This window comes from Equus przewalskii, chromosome 3, assembly GCF_037783145.1.
Source record: "Equus przewalskii isolate Varuska chromosome 3, EquPr2, whole genome shotgun sequence".
NCBI lineage: Eukaryota > Metazoa > Chordata > Mammalia > Perissodactyla > Equidae > Equus > Equus przewalskii.
In genome coordinates, this window is record NC_091833.1 from 98,111,407 (window position 1) to 98,125,063 (window position 13,657).

General features: G+C 38.7%; 1 protein-coding gene across 8 annotated transcripts in view; it reads right to left on the reverse strand.

Annotated features, from left to right (window-relative positions):
• Positions 1 to 3,457: 3,457 nt before the first annotated feature.
• STIM2 (stromal interaction molecule 2) overlaps positions 3,458 to 13,657 on the reverse strand; it is a 170,476-nt gene continuing 160,276 nt past the window's right edge. For all 8 annotated transcript variants that reach the window (XM_070613018.1, XM_070613021.1, XM_070613019.1 and 5 more), the window contains 2 exons: positions 12,337 to 12,610; positions 3,458 to 7,630 (listed from right to left, as the gene is read on the reverse strand). In XM_070613018.1, the coding sequence (XP_070469119.1) occupies positions 7,153 to 7,630; positions 12,337 to 12,610 (752 nt within the window). In that variant the 3' untranslated portion in view covers positions 3,458 to 7,152. The remainder of the gene's footprint in view (positions 7,631 to 12,336; positions 12,611 to 13,657) is intronic.

Sequence of the window (13,657 nt, forward strand, 5' to 3'; positions counted from 1 at the left end):
AAAAGAGAATCATTCTTGCCACGCTTAACTCTTTCAGTGATTTCCCATTGGTCTCAGGATCAAGTCTGAAACCTTAAACATGGCCTCAAGGCGCTGTGCAGTCTTGCCCTTTTCCTCACCCTCTTCACTGCCCTCCAGTCACAGCAGCCTTCTTTCGGTCTCCTGAACACACTCGATCCTTTCCCTCTCGTCTTCCTACCCATGCTGTTACCACCGCCTGGGACACTCAGACACCTGTTCTCCTCGCTGTCTGTTTCCTACTAATTCTGCAGGGTTAAGCACAAACGTCACTTCCTCCACAAGGCCCTTCCTGACCAAGTTAAGTTAGACCTCCAACAAATCATCGCATAGCCTTGTGGACCTTTTCTTCCTAGCTGTAATTACAAGCATGGTAATGTAAATAATTATTTAAGCATTTGTTCAACAAGGTAGGTAACGACTATGTTTAGCTTAGGTACTATCATAGACCCAGCACTCAGTACCTCATAGGTTCTCGATATATAACTCTTGAAAGAATAAGATCTAGTAATACAAGAAATCACATTAATTACCAGGTGCATAGGATAGCCACTAAGAGGGGCAGAGCACCAGGCATGGATAGGCTAACTGCAGAGCAAACACCTAAACAGAGCCTGACGGGAAAGACGAGGCCTATGCAGACCATGCTCACTATTCACTGTCCAGCTCTAAAAACACATTTTGTAAAGAAAACATACTGGTTACTCCATGCCATCTTAATCTCTTCCTTCCTTGGAACCTCCATATAAAACAATGGAAATACAGCACACAATGCTCATTTGTCTTAGATAATAATCTTGAACTGTTTTCTAATCATTAAACTTGTGAATGCCCTTAATCTGAAACTTGAAGGTAGCAATAATGTCTGTTGTTCATTTATTCACTCATCAGGCACGTAATGTACTCAGTGCCTAAAGTGTCAGCCCTGGGAGTTCAAAGCTGGGTAAGGCAGAGTCCCTGCACTGAAGCAGTTCAGTTTACTGGGCAAACAATAAACAGGTCATGGTGATGTGACAAGTGCTGTAATAAACACAAAACTCTGGACACTTGTAGAAGTGGCATCTTACCCAGATTGGGGGCGTGTATGGAAGGCTTCCTAAAGATAGCTGAGCTGAGTGACGGGTTTAGAGTTAGTGGCTAAAGAATGGAGAGGACATTCCAGGCAAAAGCAGCAGCCAGTGCAGTCAGGGAGGTGAGTGCGAAGCAGCCTGGCTTTTTCAGGAATCTGCATGAAGTTCTGTGTAACTGATCAGGTTGTGTGCATACCGGCCAGCTATGAGGCTGCAGTGAGCAGGGCCCAGAACATCAAGGTCTCTTGCTCATCTCTGTTAAATTTATATTTTACCCTACAGGCAATGGAAAGGCATAGAAAGATTTTAATCAGAGAAAATCCATTATGTGGCTTAGAAAGCTCACCAATAAGAGGACGAAAGAAGGTGAGGATGGGTCCAGTTAGCTTCTTGAAATTAATAAAATGAGAAATAAACAAGGCAAGGTCCCAGGGCAGTAGTCAGAGGCATCAGCTGAGATATTCAGGGATTAAATGGATGAGATCCGGTGATTTGACAATAAACGCACCCTTTCCTCCCTCGCCCCTCCTTTCCCAAGGTCCCATGGTCGGCCCTATTTCTAGTCATTTTCTTACCTTCACGTTAAAGCTCAAAGGCAACCTCTGGTATAGTAGCTCACTATTGTACCCAGGCTTCACTTTGTCCCCCCATCTAACCCCTTTTTAATTTCTTGTCATTTTTCTTTTTGGCTACAGAAGCATATCTTGCATGTTAATAAAACGCTTTTTCAAGCAGAATCAAACTTCAATAGTTTGATTCTTTCAAAAATAAAACAAAAAAGCCACATTCTTATTCTAGAAACCTTTTCCAGTTCCTAAGGGGTGGTGTCCTTCAGTCTCCTTAGAATCTGGTGCCACCACATCCCAGGGACCAGAAGTCTAGAGAGTATTTCAGCAGTTATTCTCACACAAGGGACATTAGCCCACATGGATATTTTAGAACTAAGAAGCTTCAAATAAACAGATGGTACCTAAGAAATAATCGTAAGATATTCTTAACAGAACTCTAACATTGGGGTGGCTGCTATATAACACAATTTAAAACTAAAATGCGCCAATCTGAAGCAAGAGATGAAGAACAATTTTGACCCAGATAAGATTTCTTAGAGTCCATTGTACAGGGAACTAGAACCTACCGGGGCGAACCAGGAAGGACGTGGGAAGCAGCAGCAGCTCTGCCCTTGCTTTAAGGCCTGGCGATCTGGAATGGCTGAGGAACTGTGCCTCCCTGGAGCCCATGTGCAGAGCTGTTCTCATGAGGTGGAGGGGAACGGCCTGCCTCACCCTGAGCCCATTGCTTGCTCTCTCTCACTTTTGGAGACTGATGAAGACGTTGCAACATACCCAACAAAGCTGGAACATCAGGATCACGGAGAATCTGGCAGTCAAAACACTGTAATCAGGAAAGGATCCGGGGCATTCTGTCGTAATCCCTGCACACTGGTAAGACATCAAGATCTGGACCCACGTCTCCCTAAAACATCCTCTCTGGACAAACATTGCTGTAGAGAGCACCCTCTGAGTGCCACTTTGGAAACTTGTGGATAACCTCAGGAAAGCCCAATCAAGGGACAAAGGTAAAATCCCGAAATGTGGCCTGAAGCCCATTGACACCAATTGATTCGAGAGAGGATCAGGCCCACCTGGGTAAATGTGAAGGCTCATCTTTCAGAAAAAACTACCCTGTTTTAGGGCTGGGATGTGGGGAAGGAAGCAGTCTGTTATCAGCACTATCAGGGCTTATGTGGGCTTGCTCAAATGCTGCGTTTCTCTCTGGTAAACAACCTACCCTAAAATGAGCACCCTCACAGCTATTACAAAGTGTTTTGCTGGAACTCAGTAATTGCAAACTCCTTTGGTGGAACTAGATGACTAGTTAGTAGAAGCCCTAAACCTAACTTGCCCTTGGACCTCCATGTTTCAGCCACAGCAAATCTCTCCACATCCTTAGCAAATTAACACCATTAAATTAAATAACCTTTGATTTAATAAACACTTTTGAGCTACATAATCTCTCTCCCCATTAGCTCCCATCACCCCAACATTTGGTTTACGTTTCTATCACTGCCCTTACTACAAGGATTTTTGTTTGCTCTGTCTCACCTATTAGACACCAAGTTCCCTTAGGGCAGGTGCTGGTTGCATTAGTCTCTATACCTCCAGAGCTTATCATGACGCTTGGTACACGGTAGGCTATTAAATATTTGTTCAATGCATTAAGCGAATTCTGCACTGTCTCTTACCTGTAATTTTTTGGGGAAAATCTACTCTCTCATTCAAGAGCTAAAAATAGGAGATCAATAAATCTAAAACTTAAATCTAGGTTTTTCTTTCACTTACTTTTTAAAATAAACATGAAAAATACATATATGATTTTTAAAAGTCAGTTTTAGTTGGCAAATGAAAAATACAAGAATAGCTACAATTGAAAGACTGTGTAAAAGGTTTAGAAAATACTGGGACCCCAAGAACTTAATGGGCAAAAAACATGAACAGACAATTCACTGAAATGAAAAACACATGACATGAAGAAACTTTCCAATCACATTAGACGTTACTTACTATTAAATTAGCAAAGTTTTAACCAAATGATAATTCAGAAAGATGGAGTGAAGTAAAAGGGCACCCATACACTCAAGTGTGGGGGTATAAACACGACTAAACGGATAAGCGAGCTTAAAAGCAGTTACACTCAAGATACATATGTGAGACCATGTGAGCGTCTACATACATACATACATACATATGTACACATAAACTAAAAATATCTTTATGCTCTTCTATACACTTCTAAAAATATATATTCTAAGGAATCAAAATGCTGATTTGAATTTATGTGGTATGACTTAGAAGTTAACACAGTTCTACCATGTACCAGCTATGTGACCTTCAGCAAACTATTAATTTTCTGGGCTCAGTTTCCTCATCAATAAATCGGTGACTTAAAAAACACACACACACACACACACACACAAAAGTACCTGCCTTACAAGGTTGGTGTGAAGATTAAATGAGAATACATAGCAGAGTTTAGAATAGTGCCTGGCACAGAGAGTGCTCAATAAATGCTAAATGCTATTATTCCACATATCAGAAATTTGGAAGCAGACTAAGGATAAATAATAAAAGAATGACTTAAAAAATTACAGTAAATCTATACAATGGGATATTATATAGTCATTAAAATGTTCATGAAGAGTTTTTAATGATGCTAGAGAAATGCTTATATTAAGTAAAAAAGCGTGATAGGAAATTAAACATATAGTATTGTTTCAACTGTGTAAAATATATATCAATATATAGAAAATGATCTAGCAGAAAACATACCAAAATATTAAAAATGATTATTTTGGCCAGTAGAATTTGACCTGCTTGCTGTTGTTTTTCCTCTTTATACTTTCAATCATGAATTGTTTTTTATAAGGAAGATATTACTCCTAAAATCAGGAAAACACCATAGTTTTATAAGGTTAAAATAAAGTAACAAACAGGTAATTATTTATTTTGCTGAGGAAGAGTCACCCTGAGCTAACACCTGTTGCCAATCCTCCTCTTTTTGCTTGAGGAAGATCTACCCTGAGCTAACATCTATGCTAATCTTCCTCCATTTTGTGTGTGGGTCACCAACACAGCATGGCCACCAGCAAGTGCTGTAGGCCTGTGCCGGGCAACGGAATGTGGGCCGCTGAAGTGGAGTGCGCCGAACTTAGCTACTAGGCCACGTGGCCAGCCTATAATTTTTAAAATTTATACTAATGCTCAACTCTTAATAATGTATAAATGATGTAATACAGAAATTATCATGGCTTTCCAAAACTCAATTATTTTCTGTTGAATTTACAAATATAGAGCATTGTACTAACGCAAAGTAAATATTATAAGAACCACAAAGCAGTAAATATCCCTTGGTTGAATTCATCTATAAATGAGTGTGTGAAATTTAGCACAAACAAAGCATTTCCTGACTTAAGATGGCCCACACTCTACTGAGGCCAGCCTCTCCCACCTCAGCCACAAGTTCTAGCATCCAGCTGGTTCTTATCCAGAATTCCCTTCTAACTCTGAACAAGCAGCTGGCTTTGCTGGGAGCCCCTAGAGCCATTCCTCCTCCCAGCTTCACTCCAGGGTCCAGTGGCTTTTACCATTTCTATCCATCCAACTACAAAGTTCTCATCCCTTTTGCAATTTTCAAAGGGAAGAACTCCCATCCGGTTGTAAGAAGGAGAAAGAAGATAAGGTATCCCCTTCACTCTGAAGAAACTTTCCAGAACGCTTTTCAATTCTTCATGCATAATTTTTCGCCCTTCCTAAACAGCTTTAGAGCCTGTCTTCCTCAACTTTTGGGCTTTCAGGTCATCTTATCTTCTTATTTTTCCAAAACACTGTTTGTTTCAATCAATTAATTTTTGCCCTTACAGCACTGACTATTAAATATATAAATATCTGTGTCTATGAACATCATTCAAGACCTTAACAGTTTTACAACAGTACTAAAAAGAATAAACAATCACAATTTACAGGAAACTGTTCATATTCTTAATAAAGTATTTTCTTGGAGCAAATCTCAAACTTCTTGTTTATCAATCAGCATTTTCATCTAAACGGGACTGGATTGGACATTACGTATTATAGCCACAATGCTGAAAAACCATTCTAGTTAATATGTATCAGCTGTTCACCCAAAGGTCCATCCACATTGCATTAACCACAGTGCATTTATGATGGAATTTTTAAAAGAAGGAGTTTAAGCAGAAACTCCCCAGATTTTAACGTACTTTGTTGCTCCATGTGACAATCTTCACAGTAAAAGCTACCCTTGCAATAATCTATCAGTTTAACAAACCCCAAACTTTACAAATTAATACAACACAATCTAAATGCACCATAAATTTATATTTGTTAATCTTGATATTAGAACATTTAAACATTTCAAACTACATAAAAATATGACAAACAATATAAAATAGAAAGAAATTTGTTGACAACTTATTTCCAAAACATCACTATTTCTTATATTGCAATTAAGCAACAAGACTGCTTACATAGCTCTCCAGAAAACATATAGTGTTTTTAGTGGAGTGTTATCAATAAAAATCAGCACAGTCCCACACAATAACGTCTCTGATTTATTATCTTTTCCACAGTACAAATTTTTCACAAACCATAAATCCTTTGCAGTTATTTGAAGTCTGTAAACAAGTGCCGGATCCCCACATCCCCCCCTCAGTTTAAGCTTGTGAATGTTTTAAGTCCTTCCATCAAGTTTTAACTCTTCCACTTGCATAAGGAATCAAGAGCCTTCTGTCTTTAAATTATTCATATTTTATCATACAGCCTGCAATGCAGTAAATCACAGTGAAAGCCCTGGGAAAAACAAAACAACATGATCTTTACAGCAGGACTTGAAACTTTATAATATTAAATGCATTTAAAGAAGCTTCCCATAATAAAAGTGTGGGTTTTCATTTCCAGAAATCAAGTCAATTAGAAACCCTAGGTTCTACTTAAAAACCCATTTTGATCTAAAAGTGAAAACAGTCCCCCATCCATAGTCATTTTATAAACTCTAGACAGTTTCACTTGCAGAGATTTTTTTTTCCAGTCTGGAAAACAGTAGTGCAATTAGTTTTACTTCTTTTAAGTTATTTAGTCCAGGACGTAAATAGCTGTGGAAAGATAAGAAGATGCTCCGGTAAACAAGAAAATTTTGCAAGCCCATGCTGGCTTACTAGTCCATTAAAGCTTGTAAGTCCATAGTGGCTTTCAACAAAATGTTGTATATACATCACTAACAACAAAGCAGAAATAAATAGGCAGAAATGACTGTAAACTGTCTCATCTCCTAATGATTTTTCAGTAATAACTGGCTTGATGAATTGATTTATATAGTCATTTAAATAAGCAAACAATCGACAGTTGCCCTTAAGGACATTCCACTATGGCATCCAGTATGGAAAGCCCCAATGGAGTTACATTCCTAAAATTAAAACAAAAAGGGGGAGTAGAGGGTGGGAGATAAAAGTTTAAAGATTCCACTTGAATGGAATTCCACCAAGTCAGCCAGTTCACTTAGATTTCTTCTTAAAGAGGCTTTTAATTTTTGATGGCTTTTTGCTTTTCTCTCCATTATGACAAAGGTCATGTGGGATGCTGCTTATCCTGGCAACATTTGGGGCTTCCTGAACTGGTTTACTGTCGTTCCCAGCTGAGGAACACGATGTGTGGCGAGGTTTAGGCACCGGGATGCCACTAGAAAGCTGGTTCATGCTACAGGATTTCTCCAAGATGCCATTGTACACTTTGCTTGCAGGACTGAAGATCATACTCTTCGTTTCTGTCAGACCTACACAATCAGGAGAACCCCGAGAGATTTCTGCAGTTATGGGTGAATCTCCCCTGGATGAATCCTCTAGAGACAGCTCATCTCTTGATATCTTTCGAGGAGACAAAGTTTGGTATATCTCAAGGCTTGAAGGAGGAGACTGCTTCCTTCCAAAGGAAGAATTTAAGGAGTCACATTCTGAAGCTGTGTCTGGCACTTCCCTGCGTGAGAGACAGGCAAAGGCAAAATTTTAAATCAATATGTTCTGAAGAGTACCAGCAGACGTTCTAACTAATTCTAACTCAAACAACTTCCATCGTTTAATCTATTGGAATGTAAAAGGGGAAAATACTGAAGTTCTATACACATTTCAATAAAATTAGAAAATTACTACTTTAAATAACTCAATGTGTAATTTTTAACATAAACTATAATAATGAAATATTCTAATCTGAGAAACATTATAATTTAAGTTACACTTTCTTCAGTTGTCAAGAGAAATGGAAATGTTTAAATTTCACAGATTTTTTTCTTATTTCAGCTACTTTTGTGTTTTGTTTCAATACTGAGTATTTTTCTTTCTAAATCACATAGTTGACATTGTGTATCTGAAAAGATGACTTTTAGTAGCTGCCTATCCCTTTATTTAATTTTTCAGTCATTTAAATTGATGAAATATAACTTCCTAAGGAAGGAAGAAAGGAATGTGCTAAGCTAAAATGTTAAGTTCTCCCAAGTTTAAAAAAAGGAGGAAAGGAGTTAAGGTGCAACAGGGTGGGGGCATGGATGGGAGATGAAAGTCAATGAGATAATCCTGTTTTTCAAAAAGGAGACATTCAATAAATTCTCACAGGTTTATTCCTTTGTGATTTGCCCCCCTTTCTCCATAGCAGAGAGAGAAGAGAAATAAAGAGAGAAAAAATAAAGTTCACAACCTCAAACCCAACATACAGTAAATGCTTTCAGCCATTCCTTCAAAACATATCTCAAACCCACCACTTCTCACTCTCCCGCTGCTACCATCCCTCTTCCTAAACCACCATGAGGTCACCTCAGTGATTGCGACGGCTTCCTAACTGGTCTCCCTGCTTCCATTCTTCTTCCTCCCTCTTAGTTACTTCTCTACATGGCTGTTAAAGTGGTTTTTAAAAATGCAATCAGGGAACATCATTTTCTTGCTCAACTTTCCAATGCTTCCTTTCATACTCAGACTAAAATCCAAAGTCCTCGCCAAGTCCACAGAGTGCTGTCCCATCAGGTTCACAGCTACCCCCGCCGCCAAGCTGCATGCCCTACCATTTCTGCCTCATTCCACCACGGCATCCTCCTTGTTCCTCCCATGTGCCCATCTTGTGACTGCCTCAGGGCTTCTGCACATGTTTCCTGCGCCCCATATTTCCTTCCCCTCCATCTCTACAAGGCTTACTTCTCCATGTCATTTGGGTCACTGCTCAAACGCTCTCTTTCCAGAGATGCCTCCCCTACCCACCCTATCTAAAATAGCATTCTCTTTCCTTTTACCTGTGTTTGTTTATCATCCCAGAATTTACCACTACATAAAATGATATTTTATGTTAACTTATTTACAGTCAGTTTCCCCAGAAGAAAAGAAACTTAATGAGGACAGGGAATCTTATTAACTTCTGTATTCTCTGTAGTGGAATAGTGGCAAGCTCACGGTGGGTATTTAATAAATATGTTGAAAGAAAGAAAGAAAGAAAGGAGGGGAAGGGGGGAAGGGAGAGAAAGAGAGAAGAGGAGAGAAATAAAGGAGATCTTGAAGACTAGGGATCATGCCTTAATCATTTTTGTATGTACCATGCCTGACGTAAATATTGTTCATTCTATGAAAAGAATGATTAAGAAATGAAAAGTAGGGTCAAGGTAGAAAGTAACTAGAAATAAGGTGGGAGAAGTAAGAGAGCTGAAGACAGAATAGAAAGGCAAGAACACACATGATTATAAGCCACCAGCTAGAACTAGGCCAGGACCTTGTCTCACTTGTCTTGGCAGCTCAAGTTATTAGAAAGTGCACCGCACACTGCAAGGACTACATTTATATTTATAGAATGAATGGACTAAATGATCTCTCACCTTGGATGACCTATGATTACTATCATTATTCATGTTATGATATGCATGTTTATTACTTTTGACATCTATTTTATGTTAATACCATATTTTAGATATATATTGGATTGCCAAAAATATTTAGTCATTTCTATGTACTTTACTCAAACATGTATGTGAAGATTGTCTTTATTACACTATAAGCTCTCAGAAGGTACGAAATCCCCCGGGCAAATACAGACTTAAATAAAGCTTTCATACAATACAGTTACATGTGCTACACAATTTTCCAATGCTTTCACAACTTGATAACAGGGAGTGCTAACAGAGGGCAGGAGGCAGTTCAGATAGGAAGAAATGATTCAGAAATCAATCATTGGTAGGGACTTTTCTGCTAGGCTTCTTTTTGGAGTGGATGTCCATTAATCGAACAGCATACATCACTGTTCCCTGAAGCTGTTCAACTTCCAAAGCCAGAAGCTGATTTAGTTACAATTTTCTGAATTTACCTCCTATTCTGCCACTTGGTTTGGCTGCTTTGTGTGTGAAATTCTAAGCTAGGTTAAAAATATTTCAAAAACTAGTCTCTAATCTCAATAATGTGTGAAAAAAATACCGATCTAAACTAGGAGACCTAGATTCCTGTCCTGGTCCTGCCATTAATCAGCTGTACAACCTTGGGCAAACCATTTAATTTAAACAGGTCTCAATTTTCCTGTCTGTTAAAGTAAGAGAATTTGATTAACCTCTAACATTACTTCCAGTTCTAACATCCTAATTCCAAAACAAGTAACAATCTGAAGTGTTGCTTCTTCTGCATAACTAGTCAGGTTTGTAGTGTGGGTTTAGCAGACCTTAAAATCTCCCATTTTTTTCTAGAGCATATATTCTTTGGAATGTTGAACTTAATTATGTGTACCATTTATGTTATTTTTCTATTTCCCTTTTTCCCCACAGTGATGTGCAGTTGAATTCATATAAGTTTAACGCACATATGACAAGACTTAACTCAAGCAGAGGTTTAAAGGAATGTACAAGTGCATAATGCATAGAACATAAAAGATCAATAAACAGTAAATGTAGTTGTTATTGCTATGTACTATGTAAGGACTCTGTGGTTCAACACTTAAAACAATGAAAATGGAGAGGAGAAAAGTTTTCTGAATCTAAATTCTCCTCATATTTATGAGCTACCTGAGAATTTCTGACATTGCTATTTGAAATGAGGACCGAACACTTCCATCAACGCAAAAAACTCCATTGGGCAGCAGAGCTCTAGAGTTTTCCTACTAATTTCCATAAGCCCACAAAAACTTAAGTTTTGTCAGTAGCGCCATCTTGCTGGTGACTATGATTTTGTCAGTAGCACCGTCTTGCTGGTGACTGTAGTTATGTTGCAAAAGTTATACAAAAAATTAATGCTAACCAAGAAAAGCTGCATGAAATTCTCCAGGTGCAATGAGGATACACAACCTGCACTCTCTGCTTTGGAATACGCTATAATGATCACTTGGCTAATCATAAGATCTACTTTCACTAGTAGATCAAAAACTATGTATGAAAAATGATTATTTGATGATGTCAACTGAAGAATCACATGATAGAGAGCTACCAGGGATCATTCATGGAAAGCATCCAGTCCATTCTCTTTGGTTTTATTTCTCATGAGGACAATAAAGATTTCGGGGCCACACAACTACTAAGTGGTAAAATCAGAAATTAATACCAGCTTTTCTGTCATTTAACACCATACTGCTCCAGAAGAGGAATGTGGTTTAGAAAGGGAGAACCTCAGGAGCAAGAGGTCTCATGGAGCACTGGGTCCTTAAGCTTGACCAGAATATATTGCTGCTATATTCATTTTATAGAAAAAACTGTTACGAATATAATTTCCTCCTCTAATTCCCAATATTTTCTTAAACCTTTGGCAACTGATACCTCTTGACTGCTAGCAAGTACCAGCATACGACAGAAAAAATCATTAAGTGGCAACAAATATTTCAAAAATTCAGTCATACTTAATGTTTCTTTGGCTCAAGTATATTTAAGTTCATACCTTTATATTTTACAAATAAAACTGACTAGTTTATGTTCTGAGATTTGAGTCAATTGTGTGCAAGGGCCTCTAAGCAGTTATACCTCAAAAAACCTACCTATGTCTGTAGTGGGCAGAATTCTAAGATGGTCCCCAAATTCCTAGCCCTGGTTTACACACATCTTCTCCACTTAGTTATTCTATCAAACACTAATATAGGTGCTGCTATGAAGGGATCTGCAGATGTAATTAAGGCCCCAAACCAGCTGATCTTAAGATAGAGAGATTAGTATCCAGGTGAGCCTTTTAAATTTGGATCGAATGATTAGAGATGGAGGAAGTTAGAGATTTAAAGCAAAGGAGAGCTTTGACAGAAGGGATATTGTCTGTTGCTGGCTTTGAAGATGGAGGCCACATGTAGCAAGGAATAGTAGGCAGGCTCTAGGAACTGAGAGTAGCCCGTGGCTAAAAGCAAGCACGGAAACCAGACCTCAGTGGTATAACCACATGGAATTGAACTCTGCCACCTCCAAGTGAGCTGTGAAGAGGCTCCCAAGCTCCAGATAAGAAAAATGCCCATCCAACACCTTGATTTCAGCCTTGTGAACCCCTGAGCAGCAACATCACACTTGGATTTCAGCATACAGAACTGAGAGCTAATAAATGTGTTTTGCTTGAAGCCACTATGTTTCTGGTAACTCCTTACGCAGCAATAGAAAATTCATATAAGGCACCACTCCTACCCACCCCACTCCCACCTCCTACATGCCACTTCACATCCACCCAGCCCAACATATACTGTAGTTCACTCAGTGCCAATACCATTGCTTTTCAGCAGAGAAGTAAATGGCCTCTTCCTCCTCTTCATTTCGATACAGAGCAGGGCAACTTGACACTGACAGGATATCTGGATCAGGGGAAGGCAATGAGTGCTGTGTGTGCTGGGGATGGTGGGGATGCCGAGGGTGTGACGAGTGAGGAGCATGTGGAGGAAGCTGCGCACGCTGAGACTGCGGTGAGGACGGCACAATGCTGCGACGAGAGCGACACAAGCTACTGCTTCTGGCTAATGACCCCGCAGGTTTAGCCATGGCCCCTGAAAACCAAACATGAATAAATAAAAACACTCATAAAATCCTATGTGCCTTTTATGCACAATACAAATACACAAAAAAAGAGAACTGATGTTACTAATATGTCACCATTTAATCTACCATTATTGAAGTAAGTAACTGCACAATTATTACCATCCTCTATCACCTATACTGCTCCTCAGGAAAATTAAGAAATAAAAAATAAAACTGAAAACAGGTCTAAAAAATGAACAGAAGTGAACATAAACACATGAGGCTTTAATATAAAATTTGACATTACTAACCAAAAAGGGTTAAAAATTTACCCAAGATAAATCCTTAAATTTAAAAATACAACATATTTATAAGGAATCTGTACTTTGTTGCCATCCTTTTCATGAATTTTAACATTAAAAGAAGAAAACTATCAGTAAAAAATAGGTTGGATTTTTTAATGTTTATCTCTTGAGTTAGTGCAACATGTTTGTACTTTAAGAAATTTTAAATCAAGGATCATTTAAACACTGCATACACAGTCTCACAGCTAGTTAGGCAGAGGTCAGACCAAAACTTGTTTCTTGAACACTGATTATTGTGGAACTAACCAGAAGTCTTAGATTCTCTTGTTTCTGCTATCAGTTGCAGTCTAGATGCATGCAGATAGTATACAAACTTCCTCTACGTGCTTAGTATCGTCATTAAATAGGCACTCCATTTCTTTGCCTTAATTGAAGCATAACTCTCCTAAGAACAACTTCTCAAGCTGAAGCTGTTTATTCTTGTATACTTCATATACTACAGCGTCAGAACATCAGGTTGGTGGCCTTCTCACTCCCCAATATTGTCTGTACACCCTTACTCCTACACCCTTTTATGAAAATGTGTTCCTTCTGAAGCCCACACTATTAAGTCACGTGAATTTTTCACCTCCACTTCACTAGTCACTTCCTGGTCATTCTTTCTCTCTCTTACCAGTCCACCCAACCTATCACGAACTTGAGCAATCCCATTTGTAAGACCTACGCAACACTTTAACCATGGTTTTTATCTCTTCTCATATGACATTTACC